Source organism: Diceros bicornis, chromosome 6 (genome assembly GCF_020826845.1).
Source record: "Diceros bicornis minor isolate mBicDic1 chromosome 6, mDicBic1.mat.cur, whole genome shotgun sequence".
NCBI lineage: Eukaryota > Metazoa > Chordata > Mammalia > Perissodactyla > Rhinocerotidae > Diceros > Diceros bicornis.
This window is the reverse complement of record NC_080745.1, coordinates 45,383,766-45,408,942: the sequence shown is the minus strand read 5'-3', so window position 1 is coordinate 45,408,942 and position 25,177 is coordinate 45,383,766. Positions and strand designations below refer to the sequence as shown.

Sequence of the window (25,177 nt, the reverse complement as noted above, 5' to 3'; positions counted from 1 at the left end):
TGGAAGTCCAGTCCCCAGGCCCACAGGCAAGGTGTGCTGGTGTGACTGACACAACTCACCACAGGCAACACCCTTGCTAAGAATAATTTACCCAGAAAACACTGCAGTTTGTCAGGAGTCCTAAGGAGTAACAATAGTAATAGTTACTAACCAATAAATCACAGCATACACTGACAATGACCTTTAAATTTCTCCAGGGGGTGTATGGGTTCCTCACCAAATCCTTTTCTTAACCATTAGACTCTAAGAAGAAATGCATTTTATTCACTTTACCTGTTTTTAGGCAGTATCTTTTGGTAATAATGGGAAGAAAAGAATCTTTAGCAAGCACCTGGGACCAGCATATTTTTGTTGAAATGGGAAAGGTGTGAGGCCTTCAACCCTTCAGCTCAGCTGTAGCCTCAGGGTCAAAACCAACTTGAGTCTCTTGGTGCTGGTTTATAATGCCAAAATGGAGGTACCTGGGTTCCCAGCCATATGACTGTGAAGTGGAGGCAAGAAAAGAGCTCAGCTTCTGAAACCCACAGAGTATTTTCTAAATAGAATTTCAAAGACTCACAGATCATTATGAACAGCTCTGTTTGCACTGCATTGCAATAGTAACTGTAAACCTCCATTTACATGGCATCTGTTTTCCATGGGCACTCGCATCATTTACCAGTGCTGCCTAATTAACATACCGACACCCCTTTCTCCCCAATTTACCGCTGAAGGAAGCAGTGAGCCAGAAAGATCCCAAAGCAACCAGTTGAAAAGCAACAGAGTCAAAAACTGGTAATTTGGTAGTGCTTCAGTTCTTTGTCTAAACTCACCATTTGAGTTGAAAAGTGGCTTAATTAAATCAGCTGGCACATTTATATGCGTGTGCATTTGTGTAGACAGAATTATTGAGCTCCTTGCTCAGAAGAGGCCAGCATAGATTCAGAACCAGCCGTCACTGCTGCTATCCTGGGAACAGAGCCCAGGGCACTGCTTGCAGACCCTGCTCCCCAACAGGGAGAAGCTTATGGCAATATTAAACTCAGGTGGCTTCTGGGTGGTTCTCTGGGGGCACACCACTTTTTTTTCCAAAGGAAGGGGTAGCCTGCCAGGGCCCATAGTGTGATGCAGTATGGTTTAGAGGAAGAGGTCTGGGAGCCAGGAATCTTGTAGTTCTTACACTTTCTTGTGGGCCTCAAGAGAGTTCCCCAAATTCTCTCAGTGTCCTGGTTTGGCCCATCTCACAGGGCTGTGGTAGCAAAGTAAAAGGAGATCTGTTGTCCACCATTGTGCCTATAGTTAACAATACTGTATTGTACACTTAAAAAGTTAAGAGTGTAGCTCTCAAGTGTTCTTACCGCAATGAAAAAAATTTTCTTTTCCTTCTTTGTATTTTCTAAAATTTCTGTAATGAATATGTCTTAATTTTATAGAAAGGAAAAAATAAAAGTTAATATAAAAATTTGAAAAAAAAAAGGAAAAAAGCATTCTGAAAAGGGAAATGAAAAACAACCCCGGGGGCAGCACAATGGAGAACAAAGATTGTGAGTTTGAACCCCAGGTCTACCACTTGTTAAGAGGTGCTTCAGAAATAATGGACCTTTTTAAATCTTAGTTTTTTCATCTGTAAAATGGGGAGAATAATGGTGCCTGCCTCATAAGACTAAGCGAGGATGAAATGAAATAAACCTGTAATTTCTGGGGGCTGGTGTGGTGGCGTAGTGGTTAAGTTCACGCACTCTGCCTCGGCAGCTTGGGGTTTGCAGGTTCGTGGGTCCAGATGCGAACCTACACACCACTCATCACACCATGCTGTGGCGGCATCCCACATACAAAATAGAGGAAGACTGACACAGATGTTAGCTCAGGGACAATCTTCCTCAAGCGAAAAGAGGAAGATTGGCAACAGATGTTAGCTTAGGGCCAATCTTCCTCACCAAAAAACAAAACAAAACAAAAAACTATCTTCTACAGAATTTTTGCCATATCCACATAAACCTGTTTTTTTTACTCTATCTATATATAGAGTTAAAAAGTACATATTTTATATAAGTTTATATATTTACTAGATATATTTACTATGCATTTTAGATAGACAAATTTCAACTTACAGTTTTTTAAAATTTCAGCTTCATCCTAGACCTCAATGGCCAAGAAATCATGAATTTGATATGCTAGCTACATATTTTTAATAATGCACATTAAAATAAATTCCTATTAAAACTAACAATGTTCACCCATGCATCCTTTGTGCAGTATATTTGGTGAAACATTTAGCATAGAAACTGCTAAACACAGTAACCAAGAAAACCATCATTTTAATAATTATTATCATCAAAATAAGGTAGTTGAATTTTATCTTCTCTTATTGAACACCAATTACACTAGGAGTCCTTATGGGGTTAATATGGGAAATGAGAACCAATATATCCCTTAACATATTGTCCCTCCTACCAGTTTTTATAAATAAGAATAACAATCATATCTAATATTTACGGAGTGACTCACTATGTTCTCAAACTTGTAAGAGTTTTTGCATGTAGCTAATCTTCATAACAACCACATAAGGCTGGTAGTTATATGATCTCCATTTTAAATACAGCAGGGAAGGTGGTATAAACTATGTTAACTCCATTCAGGGAGGGTTTGACCAGTGCACGAGGCAGAAGACTCCAGATTTCTGACCCTGGTGGCCCACGCACTGAGCAGTAAGGAACACACAGAAGAAAAATAATCATCATCAGTGTGTGAAGGCCAAGAGACTACTTCTGATCTGGCTGCAACCTCAGGCTGCAGCAGTGGCTGTATTACAGCTGTTACATGAGTCAGGCAGATTAAAAAATATATCTTTCTAATGTGAGTGTTTAAAGCAATTAAAAATTTAAATAAATGTCTATCGCGACCAGTTGAGATGGACTGCTGAGATCTAACTGAGTAATAAGTTAGATAAGTCTTGTGGATTTGTTAATTTGCACTCTTGGGTTTGCCCATCATGGTGGGCTTATAGGTAGCATTCAGGTACATGCCCAAATGCCAAAATGTCAGCCTTCTTGCTTTTAAAAGCTAAATGAGCCAAAAGCATGTCCATGATTCTAATGAGGTTCAAGCATCAGAGTTCTCGGCCAGCCTCATGCAAAGAGGGCCACCAAAACAAAAACAAGGAACAGCTCAAAAACATCTGATGGATACACAATGAGTTCGTTGCGTATACATTCGGTTTTAGGTATGCTGAATTTGAGCACCTGAAGGCACTAAGGGGTTAGCTACGGGATCACAAGAGAGAGAGAAATGGGTAAGCCTGAAGTCATCCCAATAACTAAGGCTGGGGAAACAGATGAGCTTGCTTGCTCAGAGACTGCTGAGAGGGGAGAAGCGGTACCTCCAGGGTTAGGATGGGCTGGGGAGGAATGAGGACAGATGAAGAGGGATTCTAGGTTGGTGAAGCTGACCAAGTTACCAAGTGGGGCAAGGTTGGCACTCCAAGCAGGCTTCTGCATGCCAGCTTCTGTGGACTGCCACAAGAAACAACAGGGACATTGAGGCTTGGGAAATGTGCACCTTGAAAGCAGGGCTGGGCTTTATGACAGGCACTCTGCAGACCTCAAGAGGCAGTTTGCCACAATGGACAAAAGCATGGGCTACAGGTTCAGAAACACTTGGATTCAAGTCCCAGTTTTGTCATGTGTGTGACTTGGGACACATCATTCAATCTTTTTCAATCTCAGTGTTCCCATCTGTATAATAGGAATTCATTCATTCAACAAATGTTTATTGACCATCTACTGCATGCCAAGCCCTATTTCAGGTGAGAATGACAACAGTGTCTACCTCATAAATTGTTTGAGAATTAAAAAAAGATAAGGAATTTCAAGTGCTTAGGAGAGTGCCTGAGAGAGGGGTCATAATAATCCACCAATAAATGTTAGTTGTTGTTTTGTCTGTGTGGTGGTATCTTTTACCTAGTTAGGGAACTTAGGAGGGAGGCCGGCTGCAGGAGGGAAAGATGAGTTCAGTTCTGGATGTGCTGAGTTAAGAGGCACTTTTGGTCACCCAGGTAGGGGTGCCCAGTAGGACCTGGATGTGGGTAGGTATGGAGCTCAGGAGACAGAGTCTATCTGGGTTCCATCTCAGCATGCACTTCCCCAAATCCCCCTTCTGCAATAGGGGGCAGTACAGTGAGCCTCATTTTTATTTTGAAGGAGCCAATGTTTGGATTTCAACTAAAATGAATGGCCAATAGATTAGGGCACTGGATTAGCTGAGCAATGAGAAATTCCAAAATCCTTTCTGAAAACCAGAAAACTACATGGATCAAGAAGCCTCAGCTCAGATCTAAACTGATTCCTTGCCTCTGAATTTGTGGTTACAATCTTCTAATTAAATTTCCATTGGTAAAGACAGATCCAGGTTTTAGATTTTTTAACAGTTCTTAAAATAAATTTAATCTCAACACTCCTAGTCCCTAGAGAATTATAGGATAATTTTTGAATACTTTTTTCTTGAGTCACTACTATTAGACCTAAAATATGCAACACTTTTTACCAAGTAAATATACATTTAAATTGCAGAAATATAAATCTTCAGGGTATGTTGTCACTGATTATTTTAAAAGTCCAATAATACCTTATATACTTTCAGAAAAGACTTGCAAAGTTCTCTGTTAGTATTTTCACTGTCTCAATGGTAAGAATAAGGCAGAAATGACCTTCAGTTTAAAAAAGGTAATATAAACAAAGGCCCAACAACAACAACAAAAATCACATTGTCATTTGGCTAACATGTTGTTTACAATACCATTTTGGGAAGTGTAAGCAGTTTGAACTCACCCAAATTTTCAGTATTATAATGATATTCAATAAATTTAAGTGTCTAGATGAAAGGCAATAAATATCTTAAATATGCTTTAATTTCACACCATAACTAGCTTAGCAAAAGAAAGTCCCAAAGGAAAGAACGGAGGCAGTAAAGACCACTAGATTGAATGGAGACAGAGGAAGGCAAAGTGACAAGGTAGTGAGTGAGAAAGAGAAGCAGCCAAAATCTGTGGAGGAAGAAAAAGAAGAAAAACGAAGGGACATCATGGTGGTAGGGGTGGGTGAGAGGGAAGGCAAGGCAGAGTGACAAAGGTTGAGTTCGTTCTGAGGAAATGTACAGTCGAAGTAAACTTCTAGCCCATGGAAGACTGGGGTCTTCAGATATTAGTGACTTCCACCCTAAATCAGAACTGAACTGTGGGCTACGGTAACATGACCCACGCTCAGGACAGGTGTGAGATCTTCAGATCTCTGTCATACTGGGAAAGGGAAGAAATCCATTCTTTGCATTGCTTTATAGCAAAACATCTGAGGCAGGGATAATCCATGTTTTTGGAGGCAATTTCTATACATCACCAAACCAAAAGCCCAATTTGGGGAGGAAAGGAGAAACAATCTTCTAGACAAATCTACCAGGTGACTAGATGAATATTTTCACTTTTCCTTTGATTATTCAAGACTTACTCCTTTGCCTGTACACAAAATGTCAAAGAATAGTTGGGAAATGACCACTGAACAGTGTCTAACCTTTGAAACCATCTTTTTCTCTCTCTGTGTCACAAAAGTGGAGTCAAATACTCAGATTACAGAGCTCTGCCTGAGCTGTAGGGCTGGGGAAAGAGCAAGCATCATCCATGATAAGTGTTCAAGATTCGGAAGCCTCCTCTTGGTATACAGCGAAAGCTGGGTGGTGTGATGTTGATCATTTTTCAGCCTAAATGACTCCCAGGTCTTCTAATCAATTCCTGCACAATTGATCACCTCAGTGGTACAGCTGATAAAAATCTGCTATTAAGATAACAAGAGCCATTTTCAAAACAGTTTTCATTTCAGATGTGCTTTGTGAAGCAGAAGGAAAAATGAATATACAAAGCAAACAGGAAGACTATTGAAGGAGATTCCAACCTTCAATGGGGGCTGTATCTCTACTAGGCTCCTCCAATGTCAGTTGGGAAAAATTAGTCAAAGGAGTTGGACCCGCGGCTCCACATAGACAGAGCCAGAGAAAAGTATGATTCTCAGAGAATTGGAAGAGACAGGACAGGTTGTCCACCCTGGGCCTGGGGGGTGTCCAGAGCAGTGTCAGACACAAGTATCTAGACATGCTGTCTGGTCACTTCCAGACTGTACTCTCCATAAGCATGGAAGAACGAATAACCAGAAAGAAAGATTTTAAAATGACTATAATATATAGGAAACCATGTGCAGGGGAAACGGAGTATATGAGAACTCTCTGTACTGTCTGTTCAATTTTCTACGAACCTAAAACTAGGTTAAAATCTATTAATTAAAGAAAATAACATGACTATATGCCTACTAGTTAAAAGCCTGAGCTCTGGAGTCAGAGCCCTGGGCTTGGTCTCAGATGCCACTTGCTCACAGTTGTTATGTCCTTGGCCAGCTGAGCCTCTTCAAATGTAGAAGTCTCATTTATAAAAACTTGTAGCGAGAATAAATTGAACAAAGCACGTTATCACAGTCCTTGGCTTGACTTAAAAACTGAATTAAAAAATTGTTTTAATAATCACCTGGCAGTTTTTCTGATTTTTTCCTTCTCTATAAAGTAGTTATAGAAACAGCCTCAGAGAATTACTCTGTCATCTATGAATTTTGAAATCATTTAAAAAAATACTTTATTTGGAAAACAAGGGGTTAATGTGAAGCTCCCTCTTTCAGAGACTAGGAAGATGGTTATAAAAGTATCAGAGAAAAATTATTAACAGTAAAGATCTTTTCCAGCCAAGTTATGTCACAAGTTATGGATAGATTTTATGGTAACAAATGTAGTTTCAATTTTAATAGGAGATAATTATTCAACCATCAGCTCTATAGATTAGTGTTGTTATAAATACCTTTTGCTTAAGGGAACTAGGGTAATGTCAATCATATGCAAGACTCTAGAGCGGACCTAGGGAATGAACAGTAGTAAACGGCATTTCTACACTTTGAAAGTAGTTAGAAACTATAATAGATATTTAAAGACAAATGTAAGCAATATCAACTGGAGGAAAGGCAACAAGCTCTGAATATGGTAAGAAAATAATGATAGCTGACATCTATTGAGCATTTACCACTGGGGATGTGCTAAGAGCCTCATATGTACTATGCTACATCATTCCCACAACAATCGCAAGAAGTAGATACTATCCTTTTTCCCATCTTAAAAAAAGGAAACTGAGGCATTGAGAGGTCAAATACCTGTCCAAGAGCACCCAACTAGCACATCAAGTTCTGCAAAGAACTAAGTTTCTGAACAAGGCAGAGCCAATGAAAATAATGTGTTTGGGCTTTCAAGAATGTTATAGCATGGTTTTCATACCAAGAGTTCTTTAAAAACAAAACCAAGTGATGTTGGGCTAAATGTTTTGCAATGGATACAAAATCCACTTAACAACATGCAGCAAAGAACAGGGTTGAATTAGTATCTTTACAATGGACATACACGTCAGTACTAATCCTCGCAAATGGATCCTGGATTAATCTTATTTTACATTTCTGAAATGACATGGAAGAGGAAGTAGAGTGTTGAGTCTGAGTTTACAGATGATATTCTTCAAAGAGCAACACACTAAGCAAACACAGAAGCAGCTCACATACCATGAGGAGGCTCAATAGCAGGAGATGACCTTCACTGTGGTCCAGTAGGCTACGCAGCTGGAGAAAACTCCTCCATCTACTCTTAAATAATAAGCACTAAACTATTAGTTTGATAGGGAATGAGATTTTTGGAGCTTTTATGGAATGCACTTAAATGACAAAAAGGCCAAGCAAATAGCATCCACCTGTAGGAAGAGTTAGGAAAACAATCCAACAAGCATAATTATTTTGTAATTATTTTATAAAACACCCCCATGTCCATATTTTTTTAGGTATTTTTTTTTTTACTGACATCATTGTAGTTTCACATATAGTTGTAAGAAATAATAGAGGGATCCCTTATATACTTTGCCCAATTTCCCCTAATGGTATCATTTTGTAAAAGTATAGTGTCTGTGTCCATATTTATAAATAAAATTCTACTATTTGACTCCATTTGGAATACAACTATGCAGGTGAGGTAAATACACATCAAGAAAGGCACAGGGGCCTAGAGATGGTTTAGATCAGAGGAGCTGAAATGACTATAGGAACAGAGGGGCTGCAACAGGTTAATCAACTACAAATCTAGGTTTCTTCTGACAAAACAAAGTCAGGGATGGATAAAAAAATGACTTCCAAAACACATTATTTATGTAGAGTCTATACAGAGGGTCTATGGGCTTAATTTCAAATTCTCGAGTACTAGAACTATGGGGACTTAACATTTAGGCAGGAGGGCAGATAACAGAGTGTGAAGCACTTAGACTATGCAATCTGACTGGGGAAATGCCTCTACTCCTCCCCTTTCCTCCCACCCTGCCCCCACCCCCCACTCAGTAGCTGTGAGACCTTCAACAAGCTACATTAACTCTCCAAGTTTATTTCCTCATCTTTCATCTGGAGATAATAATGGCACTACCTCACAGGGTTGTTGTGAAGATAAAATAAGAAAATCCATGTAACAATGCCTGCACAAATGAAGAGGTCATTTTTAGCTAATGTTGATGGTATTCATTTAAAGGCCTTTAAGGCAGGGTTTCTAAAACCTTGGCACTACTGACAGTTTAGACCAGATAACAGTTTGATGAGGGAATGTCTGTGTGTGCGGGGTGGGAGGTGGTGGTCCTGTGCATTGTAGGATGTTCAGCAGCATCCCTGGCCTCTACCCACTAGATGCCAGTAGCACTTACCCTCCAGCTGTGACACCAAAAATGTTTCCAGATATTGCCAAATGTCCCCAAGGGGACCAAAAAAAAATCAATCCTGGTTGAAAACCATTGCTTTATCTCTTCAATAAATGGTGTTGGGAAAACTGGACATCCACATGCAAAAGAATGAAAGTGGACCATGTGCTATCGCCATACACAAAAATTAACTCAAAATGGATCAAAGACCTGAAGGTGAGACCTGAAACTATAAAACTCATAGAAGAAAATATAGGCAACACACTATTTGACATTGGGTTTAAAGGAATCTTTTCAGATGACATGCCTACCCAGACTAGGGAAACTAAAGAAAAAATAAACAAGTGGGACTTTATCAGACTAAAGAGCTTTTATAAGACAAATGAAATCAGAATCAAGATGAACAAACAACCAACCAGCTGGGAGAGAATATTTGCAAAACATACATCTGACAAGGGGTTGATCTCCATAATATATAAAGAACTCACACAATTGAACAACAAAAAAACAAACAACCCGATCAAAAAATGGGCAGAGGAAATGAACAGACACTTCTCCAAGGAAGATATACAGATGGCCAATAGGCACATGAAAAGATGCTCAACATCACTAATCATCAGGGAAATGCAAATCAAAACAACACTAAGATACCACCTCACGCCCGTTAGAATGGCTATAATCACCAAGACAAAAAACAACAAATGTTGGAGAGGATGTGGAGAAACAGGAACCCTCATACACAGCTGGTGGGAATGCAAATTGGTGCAGCCTCTATGGAAAACGGTATGGAGATTCCTCAAAGAATTAAAAATAGAGATGCCCTATGATCCAGCCATCCCACTACTGGGAATCTATCCAACGCACCTGAAATCAACAATCCAAAGAGGCTTATGCACCCCTATGTTCATTGCAGCATTATTCACCATAGCCAAGAAGTGGAAGCAACCTAAGTGTCCCTCGACTGACGATTGGATTAAGAAAATGTGGTATATATATACAATGGAATACTACTCAGCCATAAAAAAAGACAAAATCGTCCCATTTGCAACAACATGGATGGGCCTGGAGCGTATTATGTTAAGTGAAATAAGCCAGAAAGAGAAAGACAAACACTGTATGATCTCACTCATATGTGGAATATAAACAAACACATGGACAGAGAAAACTGGACTGTGGTTACCCGGGAAGTGGGGGTGGGGGGTGGGGGATGGGCACAAGGGGTGAAGGGAGTCATATATGGGGTGAAGGACAAACAAAAATGTACAACCCAAAATCTCACAATGTTAGAAACCATTAAAATATCAATAAAAATGTAAAAAAAAAAAAAAAAAAAAAAAAAAAATAGGATGCTAAAGAAGATGAAAAAAAAAAAAAAAAAAAAAAAAAAAAAAAGAAAACCATTGCTTTAAAACAACCAACTTAGGACATTTTAATTTTGCATTTTAGGGTGGGGAGCCCAGACATGTGTAAGTTTAATAAGTACTCCCAAGTAGCTGGGAACTTCCAGTCAGGGGGACAGTATATGAAATATGAGAGAGAAGGTCAGTTTCTCTCTGACTCTGCCCCACCTTAACTTCAACATTAGGAAGAGACCTACAGACCATGCAGATCATTCTTCATAAGAATAATTATAGACTGTAAATAAATGTACTACATTAGTGTTCTCTAATAATCAACATTAGCAACAAGGCTCTTACTCAAATGGAAAGTTCAATTTGAAAATCAAGATTTTAGAATAAAAGAATTAATTAGGCATTGCTTTGGAACTTTTATTTCTAGTAATATGTCTTCAGTTATCTCTGGTGACAGCTTTTGCTAAAACACCATACCATCAATCACCTGTAGTCAGACAGGACGGAGGTGACTATGCTTAGTCACGTGGAATGTCCAACAGTCTTTGTGCACACTGTGAAAATGACAGGCAGTTGAAAAGACAATCTTCATTCCATTTTCCATTCAACCCACCACAATAGATGCTTACTAATGCCATGGAGGAAACATTCGCTTCAGCTGTACAAGGCTATTGATTCAGTTAGAGATTTTGAGCCTAAGTACTGTGTGGGTTTCCATCTCACATTATGTGGTTTGCCTACAGGTAGGGTGACCGGCTGTTCTGCATTGTCTGGGACTGAGGATTTCCCAGCATGTGGGACTTTTAGTGCTAAAACTGGGACATTGGTTACCCTATGAACAGTCCCAAAGCTGCCTTGCAGCTGTTCCCTCTCTATCACTTTTCCCTACGGGCCCCTACCTCCTTCAGATCTGTCCATGTCCCCATCCCTCTCCTCTCCAGCCTGCAGACTTGGTGCTTGAGCACCTTTCTCCTGAAGTAAATGGACTGAGCTCATTGGTCACAGACCTTGAGTTCTAAGTCCATGTGGTCTGTGAGCCTCTTCCCTTTGAGGAAATTGAAGTGAAGCAGAGTCAAAGAGAACCTGAACTTCTCTCTCCTAATTCAAGACACTGTCCACTTAAACAATGGTTCCTAATACTCGGAAGTGTTTATGAAATATAAAGATTCCAGGACTTCCACCCTAGACTCACTAGGGGTGAGGACAGAGAACCCCCATGTTTGAAAAGCTTCCTGGTAACTATAATGTACGGAAAGGTTCAGGAACACTATCTGGAACAGAGTGCCCCTCCAGGGGTGCCATGAGATGTGTTCTTGCTGCAAGTGCAGTATATAATTGGATTTTTAGAATAAGGGAGCATTTCAAGTATTTTACTAGGTGGGACTTATCCTTGTAACCCAAAAACCCAAGTTAAAATCCAGTATTTTGATCTCAAGACATAGAGACTACAATACTTTGCTTAGACTATCATTTCAGATGCCCACTACAAAAGTTAAACGACTTAAGTCATGTCCCAATCAAGTCTAAAGTTTGAAACCTATTTAAGTAACATCAATTTATATTTATGAATTTTTGCTTTTAATGGTTAATTGGTAACATATCTAGATATTCCTGTAAAAATCATTTGTTGGATTTTGTCCTTGTTATACGAATTATTGACATCAATGATTACTAACTGAATATTTATATACATGTAAGGCCCAGGGCTAGATGCTAGACTTCAAGAAAGAGAAAAAAATTTTGTTACTGTAATCTTTTATAGACTTACGACCATCTGTGCTAATCTTATGCAATCACACTCTCAGCAGGAAATTACACACAAAAAACTACAGTTTCAAGGTGTTCAAAGAGCACTGCAGAATTCCATTCACAGGCCCTAATACGAGCATAAATTTCTTCCAAGTGACACATGGATTAGAAAATGTATGGCCTTCCTATAAGAGTGTGTCTTGGAAGCCAACGAGACCAAACTAGCCCATAACTTAAATCGTGAAAGCCTCTTCCAAATGCTTGTCACTTTGGCAATATCCCTGCCAAATGAAGAAACTCCTTAGGTCTCTGAAACCATCTAGTGGGTGGTTTTTAGATTGTGTCAAAGGGTTTTATTGGAAAATTAGAAAGAAACTTGTGTCAAATAAAGCATTATAATGTCCAACAGAGGGGCTGGGACTTCTTCACTTTCTCCACATCAACTCCCATGTGGTCATTTTAGCTAAATGAGACTCCTTATTCATAAGCTGTGCAAAGGCAGAAAACATCAGGGTGGGTTTTACCTTGGAAAACTTGCAAGAGCTGTTCTTGTCTAGTGCATACACACACGTGTACACACACAGAACGAAAACCTCTCTTTTTCATAAACTCTCTAAGAAGGACTCTGGAACATCTCAGATTCACTTACGTTTTGGAAAATCCAGCATTAAACCCACAAGTGTCCTCTGTAAGGACGCTTCTGCTCATTTCTGCCATTTGACACTTAACATGGAATGTATTGATGGCTCCTTTGTGGGACCAATCCCTACATAAACACAGCAGGTATTTCTATGTTACAAGGAGTGTGTTAATAAGCTTGTTCAAAATCCTGTCCATTCAGAATGAGAAAAAGTAAAACTATTCTTGACCTTTGGAAAGAATAAGACACACATATAAAAGTCATGATTTAAAAAAAAGAAAAATATATATCCATATCCAACATGCAACAAATATTTTACTGAACACTTTGGAGATACTTGTGAAGCTGTACAAAACATCACATAACACAAAAGTCAATTTTGTATTTGGCTTGAGGTTTTTTTAATGTGTTTTGCATGTTGTTTGTTTACACAGGGTAGAATATGGGATTGGTGGAAGAAGAAGGGCATGGTCTAATAATCTGACTTAAGTTCCTAATTGGCTTGACACTGGCTCCTGCCCAATTTTACACGCATCTCATTCAAACACAATGGCCAACAGAGAAGGGGAGCTCACCAGCCAACAAGGACAGTCACTGGCCACCTGCATCCGTGGGGAAATAATTTACCACCTACCAGCAGGGTCACACGAGGCCTCAGTGTCCTTACTATGAATGGTACTATTTCATGGGTTAGTTGAAGGATTTAATATAATAGATATAAAGTGCTTAGAATAGTGCCTGGATCATAGGAAGTCTTCAATAATAATAGTAGCTACTATTATTAGCTAGTATTGGCCACTATTATTCATATATATTCAAACACTGGAGATGACTATCTTGCTTGCTTAGGCCATGTGGGTCTGTTTTAAACAGTAATGTTTTAGGGGCTGGCCCAGTGGCGCAGCAGTTACGTGTACACGCTCAGCTTCAGTGGCCCAAGGGTTCGGAGGCCCGGATCCAGGGTGCGCACTGACGCACCGCTTGTCAAGCCATGCTGTGGTGGCATCCCACATAAAGTAGAGGAAGGTGGGCACGGATGTTAGCCCAGGGCCAATCTTCCTCAGCAAAACAGAGGAGGATTGGCATCAGATGTTAGCTCAGGGCTGATATTCCTCACAATAAATAAATAAATAAATAAATAAATAAATAAAACAGCAATGTTTTAAATGTACTATTGCTAATGGTACTGAAATAGATTACCTTTATAAATCCCTTCCTTCAATTTCTAGAGATAAAGGATACCACATAAAGCAGGCTCACCTAAGCCTATTTCTACCATCCATCCAGAAACCAGTCTGCAAACCTCTGACCCATCTGTGTTAGACAAGATAAGCTATGCTCTCACTTCTATTCACATAAATTAGCGTTTCTTTTCTGTCTAAGTCTTCCTGGGATCATTAGTTTGCCTTCTGCTTGCTAGCCAAACTACCATCTCCCGGATTAAAACTAGAGAAACAGACAAATGAGACCCAATTTTGAGACTTTAACACAGAAAATAATGCTAAAAAAAATGAAACGGGACAAGACAATATAGGATCAGAATGAGCTACACCACTTACCTCCACTTTCCCTGTGTTGATGGATCACCTTACAAGCAGTTAATAGAAGAAAGGAAGCAGCAATGTTGAAACTCCCCCATCCCTCAATACCTCAAAAATATTATGAGTCTCCAGACAGCACAGATTATCTAAGTCCAGTGACATAAAATAAGCACACCACTTGTTTGTCATAGGAGACCAAATAGGAAAACGAAGACTAGGAGCTGTGATGGGTGGTTTTCACCTGACACCCAGTTATGTCCGTCTGACTCTTGGCCCACAGCTGGAGAGAAGGCTCTATGTTACAGCACATCTTAATTCCTCCTGCTCCCTCTCAGCTTCTCCCTGTAACTCATGTTGCACCAGGCACCGTTTCCCACAGGGGGCCTGGTTTAGGAAGAAGCAGCACGAGGTTGAACTATCCTGAGAGTACAAATAAGGACGTCCCCAGCCCAGCCTCTTACCTGCAGCATCTGCCCCTTCAGCAGGCACACTTTGGGTGGACGCAGGGGCCAGGTCCTTGACTCCATGCACCTGAGCAGCTTCTTCCTGGTTTGTCAAAAATGCAGAGCACAGATCAGTTTCCAGGGCTTGGAGCTTCAGCAAGGAATTCTGCCAGCAAAAGCAGAACATCAGGCTAGCTAAGTAGATGGCTAACACACAACAGTGGGTCCGTAGCTCTCAAAAGCACCTTTCCCCAGCGCTGGCAGGAAGAGGGTTGTGGCCACCGATGCTTCAGGCCGAGCTGGTTGTGCCAGAATCAGACACGCATTATTCCACATGCAGCCTCAGTTTCTGCTTCATTTAAATCCTAACGTATATGGATTATCTGTGACACATGGCACTGATGATTTCGTCAGCAAGAGAGGCTGCACCAGGAGAACCAATCTGAGAAGGTATCTACTTCCCGGGTGCTTGAGGCTTTACGCTTTGCAAGGGTTTCATTCATTGTGCTGACATCAGGAGCGGATGACATTAGGCCCCTCCCAGGCTACCATTCATGAAAGCCAGCATCCCTCCACTGCAGACTGCAGCAGACCGCAGTGCACAAAGAGTTACTGCTGCAGAGGCCGCCGGCATCTGGGAGGCGCTTCAGGGCTCCCTTATCTACATCTGCATGTGGGTGTGTGTGCATGTCTCCTGAAGTTACTTCTCTCACACGGGATGGCTACAGCTACCTTTTATCAAGAACAGAGTGGAGGGAGCGAAGGAGATGACCTTGGTCACTCAGTGTGACCCAGCCCCTGAGGGAGAAGCAATTTATCTTTCATAGCTCCCAGCACAACCTCCCCTCCCACCCCCTTCATTTCTCATTGTAAATTTCTCCCATGGTTCTTAACAAGAACAAAGTCATACAGACTGACGCACGTATCCTGCCCTGATGCAGATGCCCAGCAAATTAATTCCCCCGACCAGGTGAAAGTGAGTCATGCCTGAGTCCCTGGCTGGGTGCCGCTCCCCTGCTCCCTCACAACGGGAAAGCTCTGCAGGCCTCAGCAGCTCCTCCACCCACTGGGCACCTGGCAGGGGTGGCTACCTGGATTGGAACTATTGGTCCTTCCCCTACTATGACCCTCCAACACACACACACACACACACACAAACACACACACCCTACCCTCCTCATATCCAACTACCACACCCTACTCCATACACACCCCCAACTCTATCCCACACATGCCCCCTCCCTCCCTATATATACCTTCACTCTGTCTTCCACAGCCCCATGACCAACCTCTGTACCTTCAAACTACTCTACACATACACTTTAACCCCTAAACGCTCTCACCTCACCCATATACACTCTCATTCCTACTCCTCACACTCATCCCTTTTATCCCCTACCTCACACCCCTCCACATACAACCTCATACCCAACTCCCATTCTCACACCCTATTCCACACACACACCTACCCCTACCCCCCCAACACCCTCACACCTTACCTCACAAACACCTACCCCCAACATCTCCTCATACCTAACCCCTCCCCTCACACAACACCCACTACCACACACATACCCTCATTCATTCTGTTGATGTGAGTAAATATGAATCTACAGCCATGTTTTAAAAGATGTTCATTGAGGAACATCTTAAATGTGTTGTCTCTCGGCCAGTTTGAAAGTGGCAGGTGCCTAAGCAGGCTCAGGATCCCTCCTCTGTCATGCTCAGAGACCGGGCAAGGTCTGCACAAACCTCCTTTGTGCTCAGGAGCTGCTGCCTGAGAGCCCACAGCTCAGATGAAGCATCTACCTGAGACCAGGCCATTTTTTACAGTTTCTCCCTCCTTTCTGGGATGTTTTCCCAGCAGCTGAATGCGGAAGCAAGAGCAAGAGGTTACTGACAGGAGGTACAGAAGGAGTAAGGGCACCAAGTTTCTGGAAAGGTTTAGTAACCAAGCATCTGGGAGGCAAAAAGAATGATTCCAGGCAAGCTTCCTACTGGAGGACCTTGGAAATCAGAGTGACTTCTCAAAAAGAGCAAAGCTATTCTGAAAATTAAGAAATAATGCCATGAGAATGTAAAATGATGCAGCTGCTAAAGAAAACAGTATGGCAGTTCCTCAAGAAATTAAAAATAGAACTGCCATATGATCCAGCAATTCTACTGCTGGATATATACCCCCAAAAGAATTGAAAGCAGGGACTCGAACAGATATTTGTACACTCATATTGATAACAACCTTATTCACAATAGCCAGGAGGTATATTATGGACTGAATTGTGTCTCCCCCAAATTCATATGTTGAAGCCTAACCCCTAATATAACTGAATTTGGAGATGGGGCCTTTAAAGAGGCAATTAAGGTAAACTGATGTCATAAGGGTGGGGCTCTAATCCAATAAGACTGGTGTTCTTATAAAAAGAGAGAGAGAGAGAGACATCAGGGATGCACACACACAGAGGAAAGGCCATGTGAGGACACAGTGAGAAGGCAGCCATCCGCAAGCCAAGAAGAGAGGCTTCAGGAAAAACCAACTCTGCCAGTACCCTGATCTTGGACATCCAGCCTCCAGAACCGTGAGAAAATAAATGTTTATTGTTTCAGCCACCCTGTCTGAGGTATCCTTTTTTTATGGCAGCCCTAATAGAATATTAGCAGGCTAATACAAGGTGGAAGCAACCCAAGTGTCCGTCAACAGATGAATGGATAAACAAAATGTGATATATACACACAATGCAGTATTATTTAGCCTTAAAAAGGAAGAAAATCTGACATATATTACAACATGGATGAACATTGAGGACATGATGCTAAGTCAAAAATGCTGGTCACAAAAGGACAATATCTACAGTAGTAAAATTCATAGAGATGGAAGGTAGAATGGTGGTTGCCAGGGGTTGGGATGGGAAAGGGAGTATTTAGTGGCCACAGAGTTTCAGACTGGGAGGATGAATCAAGTTCTGGAGATGGATGGTGGTGATGATTGCACAACAACGTGCAAGTACTTAATGCCACTGAACTGTATACTTAAAAGTGGTTAAAATGGTAAATTTTATGTTATGTATATTTAATTTTAAAAAATTAAAGTAAAAAAAGAAGAAAGTCAGTCCCTCTCTTCATTTAGAGGGAAGATGTGGAAGCAGCCACCTCTCATAAACTCTGTGCTCTTGTATATTCTACAAAGCAGAAGAGGACATGGCCTTCACACATAACCAGAGGGCATGTCAGCTCTGCTACATGCTATGCATCTGACTTTGGGCAAGCATCTTGGCTATTCTAAGCCTTAATTTCCTCATCCATAACAAAGAGGCAATAACAACAGTGACAAGGGCACTGCTCTAAGAATTAAATGAGGGAAGGCATGGATAGCACTCTGCACAGCACCAGCATGTGGCCAGCATTCGAGGACTGGATGCTGTGGTTATTAGGAATATCTCCAAACCCCAGATCTCTGGTCGTGTGGGAAGGCAAACTCTACACTCACTCTGAGGCCTTGACTCATCACTTTACCTCCCGGGGCCCCACTCTCCGCATCTGACTAGTGAGGACCTGAGTCTAGATGACTTCTAAGTTTCCTTGCAACTTGAAAGGAGAGAAGAGCAATCGTGCATGTATAGTGAAGATGGTGCACAGAATCTGGCACCGAGTGGGGGCTCAGACAGTGCTTGTGGAACTGAACCAAGTCTGCATGCAAGGCAAATAAATACCAAAGAATTCACCACATAGGAGTATATTAGTTCACATCAGAGGCTGAACTCCCACAGAGTGTGAGATATAATACTGAGACCCAATTACAGCCAGAAGTAGTAATGGGGTTGTTCTTATCCATCTTCCCCGCCCACCTCCTCCCTTACTGGTACTCATACTGAAACAGAAAGAAGACTCTGAGTGTCAAAGGAGATCCGTTTGCACGGTTTATTCCTCTCTGAGATACTAGATATGAGTAAGCTTCAAGCTTAAAGGAATGGGAAAGAAAAGAAGCGGCAAACAGAACAGGAGAGAGAAGATGAAGGTCTCGAGGTGTAAGAAGACCTCCAAGAAGAGAAAACATAAACTGCTGTAACTGGAGGACAAGAAGGCGGAATAGAAGAAATGCAGACCAGCTGTTGGCAACTATAGCACCCCCGCCACCCTGAACCCACCCACTACCTGAGGACACCCTGCTGTTCCTCGGTGCAGGAACAAGGGGTGGGGACTCAGACACCCTGTGTGGGATGGGCTCATAAAGGGATACCTCTCAGGATGATTAACCTATGAGCAATCTATGCCACTGTCACATACATGTCCTTCCAGTGGGCGATGGGAGACATCCAGCCTGTCCCTTAGGACTGAGCCCCACAGAGCCACCCGAGAAGGCCCCTGTACCTTGTGTACCTTGTACCCCTGGACCACCCTGTACAAGGCTGAGCCCCACAGAGCCACCAGAGAAGGCCCCTGGACAGCTTGTACCGCACACACAAGGGTCATGTCCACACACACGTAATCCCACACATGTACCTCTCAGGCTCTGGCAGCTTCCAATGCACAAAGAGCTGCACGAGGCTCTGGTGTATGAGAGTGATGTCAGCTGCTTGCTCATGGGGCTTCCAGTCTAGTGGGGAGACAGCCAATAAACGAGCAAACAAATCAAACAAGAATGACAGTTATCACTGTCACAGGGCTATGGAGGAAAGAAACCGCGAGCCCGGAGAGGGAGAGAGTAAGCAGCTGTCTCCCTCTCAGATCATGCCTGACTTAGTGACCTTTAATGCAGGAACTTGCTTTTCCCCTAGAGAAAAACAAAGGGCAGTAAGTCCCTGTGGTCCTAGCGCTCCCTCTCTCCAGCCCTTCTCTTACTAAGACTTCCGCTCCCTGCGAGGCTGCCCCCAGCCCATCCCGCAGGCCAGCCAGCTAGTGCTTTTCCAGGTTCACATCCAAAGTCTCCCCGAATGGGTCTCTAGGATCTGCAGGAAAATTGAGCAAAGGCTGATGGATCCTCCAAAGAACAACGAACAAGACCACCTCTGCTTCCCCAACTCTCCCATCTGATTATGAGAGAAGCCAGAGAGAAGTCCCTGAAACCTAGGTGTGGTTTTCTAAAAGCTAATTTTTCTCTTTTACATAATGGAAAATATGCTGCTTGTTTTAGAAAATACTCTACTCATTTTCTCTCCTCTACAATTACCAGATCCCGCTTTAGTCGGGTTGGAATGGAGAACACCCACACAGGCTGGATGGCTAAAGGCTATTTTAGGGGGCCTTTGTCTGCAATTCACCAGTTGCAGAGCAGGGACAGCTTATTTTTAATTTCTATGAAGAAATTTAGTGGCCTTCTCCCATCCCTTTATCTCTCCAAGAACTGTATATAGATTCTCTATGGTGATATGAAGCAAAATCAAACTGGAATTCTGCTCAAAACTGGGGATACAACTGGGTCCCTGAACATCCCCATTTCTACTTACCACTCTTCTTCCCTGAGTTTTCACGTTTCCTGTGTATACTCCCACCACCACACACACACACACACACACACACACACAAACACACACGTATATGCACACTACCCTTCCTTTCCATCTGCTCCCTGCCCCCACCTCCCCAGGCCCGTTTCAGCTATAGGTTGCTTCACAAACTTCCGTCAAATTCTTGAGCCAGTTCTGATTACCTTATCTAAACAGGGCCCCCCAATTTCTCTGTTACCATCTTATTTCCTTCCTAACTCTCACTATAATATGTAATTTCATCTATTTGTCTACTTGTTTATTGGCTCACTCCAGCTGCAGAAGAGCTGGAACCATGCCTCCATTGTTCACTGCTGTACCTAGCACAATGAGTAGAACAGGAGCCAAGCAATAAGAAGACTGCCATTGTATATTAGTTTTGTTTTCCCGGATCCTTCAGGCAGTACTTGGGAGGCCTTTCTGAGTATCCAGTTTCAAGCCCCCCCAGCTGCCCTGGTTCAGAAACTTTACAATGCTTTTGAATCCCTGGGGAGTTTGCTAAAAATGTGCACTCCCAGGCAGGGACCACCCCAGAGACTCAGATTCTGTGGTCTGGGGCAGGGTCATTTAGACGCTGGAGGCCCAAAGTCCACACTTTGAGAAATAATGCCCTATTCCCTAGGGCCTTGACCCACACTAAACGCTGCCTTGGGTGCCTGCTTAGCTCCACCTGTCCCAGAGACAACAGCTTTTCCCTCACCCCCTAGCCCTCTGACACCCTCATTAGCCTCCTGCCCTAGCCTCCCCTTGAGAGCTGGACCCCCGCACTAGGAAGTATAAAGTATGAAGTGCTCAGAAGCAAGGGCGTGTTGCCTCCTGAACTGCTGTGCTGTACTCTGGATGTTCTTGCCAAAAGACGTGGGACTTCTTCCAACGGTGATAGCTATGAAAAAAACGCCCAATTCACCCCACCCCTAGGGACACTGGGCTTTTGGCTAATCCCTGGAGGCCTGTGTTGCTTATGTCCCAGCATGCTTTGCAGCCACATCTAACTGAAGGATGACACACCTCAGCTCAGCCCATTCCAGTTTCCTCTGCTCTGGGTGGTCAGCTCTCACTGTCTTGCACTACTCAAGGAAGAAATTCAATGTAAGAGAACAAGCTGTTCATTTCAAGTAGCCCTCTATTGACAAGAGGATCCAGGTCCTATTCTGATGCTAGCAGTACTTCTTTTTAAATAAGGACAATTTCGCCACAACACAGAATAACCCAAACCAAATTTCCTTCCAGCCAGGTTATTCCAATCGGGGATGGGGGAGTCCTGTACATAGTTTTACCTCATTGTGATATCCTCATTACGTTGACTTTATTAAATAAACAGTAAAAACAAGATGTTTGGGAGGGAATAATGCAGTTTTATAAACTCATTTGAATTCAGGACTCTGAGCTTTTCTAGATAAGATGTTGATTTTCTAAACATAGAATGTGTCTCATTTTCAACTTATGGAATAGACTTCAATAGTTTCTCTTTGGAGTTTCTAGTACTTAAACTATCCAAAAGCACAGGTATTAAGGTGGATAAACCCCCTAACAAGTCATTTTTTCCAGATCACCAATTATATCCCACAGGCTGAGGTCCACAAATCTAGTCTGTTTTGTACCACTTTTGGTTACTTCTCTGTGGCTACTTAAGTTGCAATTTCTTTTAGCCCTGAAAAATATTCTGCTTAAAAACTAAACTCAGTAAATTGTGTGCACAGTAGACGACCCACTATGGCTTTTAATCCCAAAACTACCATTGGCTCATTCTGTGTCTGTGGGCAAACCATCCAATCACACTGGCCTGTAGGGCTTTTATTTTTTCTGATGAGACTACCTTAACTCCTTCAACTTCTAAAATTCAATGAATATTAGAAATCAATAACCATTCCACTGGAAATCATAAAATCACATGCCATAGGAAATAAATTACCTATGTCTTTAAAGATGGCAGTCACACTGGAAAGCATTAGCCATTTCCTCAAATACTAATATTTTGTTAGAAAACAAGAAAATAAAGTGTTTCTTTGCCTTAAAATCTGAGTTGTATAGCCCTAAGAAAGGCAACAATGTCCTAAAAAGAATAAAAGATACCAACACTAGCAAGTCCAGACTCTAGGATATTGAGTTGATGTGTGTCACTATAAATCTCTAAGAAGTAGGGATGACAAAGTTCATTCTTCTATTGCAGCCCCCACACCCCACCCTAGTACCAAACCCAGAGCTGGGGACATATTTGCTTCTCTATAAATACTGTTGAAAGAAAGAATTACTCCTTAGAAAAAATATCCAAAAATCGTAGCCTTCAGGAAAAATCTTGGTCTTAGGACCAGCAGAAATATTTTTTAAAAGTTGGCAAGGGTGGGGGGAACAGAATATATTATGAAAGCTGTCAGCTTTATATTTTTCCAAGTGAGAGCATGTGGGAAAATAAACAAATAATAAAAAAAAAAAAAAACTCCCCATCATTTCATCACAAAATAAAAATTTTAACAACAATAAGTTCATTCAACTGGGAATAAGAACCAGGATTTACACCATGACCACATGAGCCAAAGGATGTCCTCACTGACACTGACAAGAAAAGTTGGCTAAAAATAAATGAATCATAGGACACCATTCCAGCTGAGGAAGAAACACTGGTAGGAAAGCAAGGTCACTTTATCTCAACTCAGAAAATCATACCAGAAAAATGCCAAATGGCATCCTGCAGTGGTCCAGCACAAAGGAAAATTACCTTGGATATTATGCTTCCAGAGACCAATATTACACAGCCCAGCATCCATCTACCCATTTTCCAATAACAGAACTCCCAGATCCAAAGCAGGAAATATGGTCTACATCTAGCCAATCAGCTTATTCCAAACCCCAAGGTCATAGTGACTGGTTCAAGAATGGGTTATATGCCCCAAGCCAGATAAATGAGAATCAGGTATAGGACTTTTTAGAACTAGAAAGAAGGACTCTTTTTCCACTGTGTAGTAGACAGAATCCTAAAGATGGTCCCCAAGATTCCTTTATTCAGTCAAACACTAATCTAGGTGCTGCTATGAATGGATTTTGCATATGTAATTAAAGTCTTAACTCGACCAAAAATACAGAGATTATTTAGGTGGGCCTGACCCAATTAAGTGAGCCCTTTGAAAGCAGAGAGTTTCCTCCAGCTGGTAGCAAAAGACAACATCAGAGAGATTCAGAGTACAGAAGGATTTGGCGTTCTTGGCTCAAAGATGAAGAGGTCCATGCGACGAGGAATGCGGGCAGCCTCTGGAAACTAAGAGCTGCCCTCAGCTGATGACCAGCAAGGACACAGGGACCACAATCTGACAACCACAGGAATTAAATTCAGGCAACAACTTGAATGAGATTGGACTTCTCTAGAACTTCCAGCTAACAGTCCATCATGGCTAATGCTTTGATTTCAGTTTCGTGAGACCTTAAGTGGAGAATCTAATTGAGTCCACCCAAATTTATGACCTACATAACTGTGAGCTAATAAATGGGTGTTTGAAGAAGCTAAGCTTCTGGTAATTTGTTACACAGTAACAGAAAACTAATACACACTGGAATTACGAGCTGTAAAAATAATGTGTCCCTAGAGAGGGGTTGACCCAAAGATAAAGTCAAGATAGGAAAGCAGAGTTAAGAGATGAAAAGAGACAGCATCTGCATGACAATCTTAATCCCTGGATCTAGCCATGCATGGAGCTATCCTGATCCTAAAATTTCAACTGCATGAATCACTAAAATCCTGTTATTACTAAAGCCAGGTTGAACCAACTTTCAATCACAAGGAGAAAAGCCCAGATACTTGAAAAAAATAATAATGAAAATCCTCAATCAGTTCTGAAGTAAGGCCCAACCTACAGACTGGGTTTGCATTTCAATAGAAAAATACAGCTGCCTATTCCTACAGAAATAATACCATCCAGCCAACTCAGGAGTATCAAAGGCCTAAAGAAGCCTCTCGCTAGACCATTTTCTCAAAATTAAAACAATTTTAAGGGAGAAACACATCTCGAACAAAGCAGTAAGTACCATCTTGAGGTCTGATATGGCTTGATCCTAAAATATCTATATGCTAAACTGGGCGGTAATAAAAAGACAACCAAATCCTTCACATGGAGAGACACATAGACGTGTGGCTATAAAGGCTCAAAAAGGGACACCGCAAATGTACAAATTGGTCTACTTTTAATAATATTAAAGTATTAAAGGATTCTTCATAGATTTTAAAGAGGCTAATGTTGAGCTATTTTGACTAGTATAATTCAACAAACAAGAGATAACAGTATTATGTGAAGAAAAGATGAATTTTTCATATTGATTTTAGGTGGATAAATGATCTCTTTCACAGCCGGCTAAATGAAAACAGATGTCCCCTTTGCAGAATAAGAACTGTGATTACAAATCCAAGGTTTAACTTCTTGTTATTGATATTAGGTCATTATTACGCATTTGTCGCATGCTAATAATGTATTACATTTGTTTTTTATATCATAGACCTTTCTGAAAATTCCAATGGTATTCCTAAGAATTTTGTTCCTTTATGGTAGAACCTCAGTCAGAATATAGCATAGTGCAAGACCAAATCCAACCTCACTGTGAGCATCTTCTATTCCTCTAGTTCTTCACTAATCAATGAGAATGATACCACACACAAATATAAAAATGTTCCAGCTAATTTTAGTAAAGTCAAAACTAACCTTCAAAGCAGCCATACAGGTACAATACATCTCTAGGATGCCCTTTAGAGTCAACTAACACCCAAAATGTTTTGACTTTATTCTGTACACTCAGAGGACTTCATAATGGAGTCTTCAGAATAGAGCTGCACTTCAGAATATTCATTCCATTAACAAGATGCCATTAACCTCTCTTTCTAAGCACTCATAAAAGGAACACAATATGGTATCAGAGAACTTGTGAGTGTTGGCTTCTTTCAGATATATTAGGTTTTACTGGTTACCCAGTGAAATGGCATAGCCAGTGTGACTGTGGCAACTTTTCTCATGAAGGAACAATGTGACTAGAATTTTCTCCATCTTCAGAAACCATTTCCTTTTCCCACTTTCCACTTCACAGGTTAGAAAGGGGGAAGCAGGCTGGGAAGGATGGATTAGAAATACCCTTTTGACCCTCAATGCTAAACTCATCAATTTCTCCTCCCCTATAAAAGGCAATGTCATCCTCTTCCATTCCAGGACCTGGATGTAT

At 41.5% G+C, this 25,177-nt stretch overlaps 1 protein-coding gene across 3 annotated transcripts in view; it reads right to left on the bottom strand.

The window, feature by feature from the left end:
* The window catches only part of FAM13C (family with sequence similarity 13 member C), a 113,274-nt gene that overhangs the window by 25,750 nt on the left and 62,347 nt on the right, over positions 1 to 25,177 (bottom strand). For all 3 annotated transcript variants that reach the window (XM_058543406.1, XM_058543404.1, XM_058543405.1), the window contains one exon: positions 14,520 to 14,604. In XM_058543406.1, coding sequence (XP_058399389.1) covers positions 14,520 to 14,604 — 85 coding nt within the window. The remainder of the gene's footprint in view (positions 1 to 14,519; positions 14,605 to 25,177) is intronic.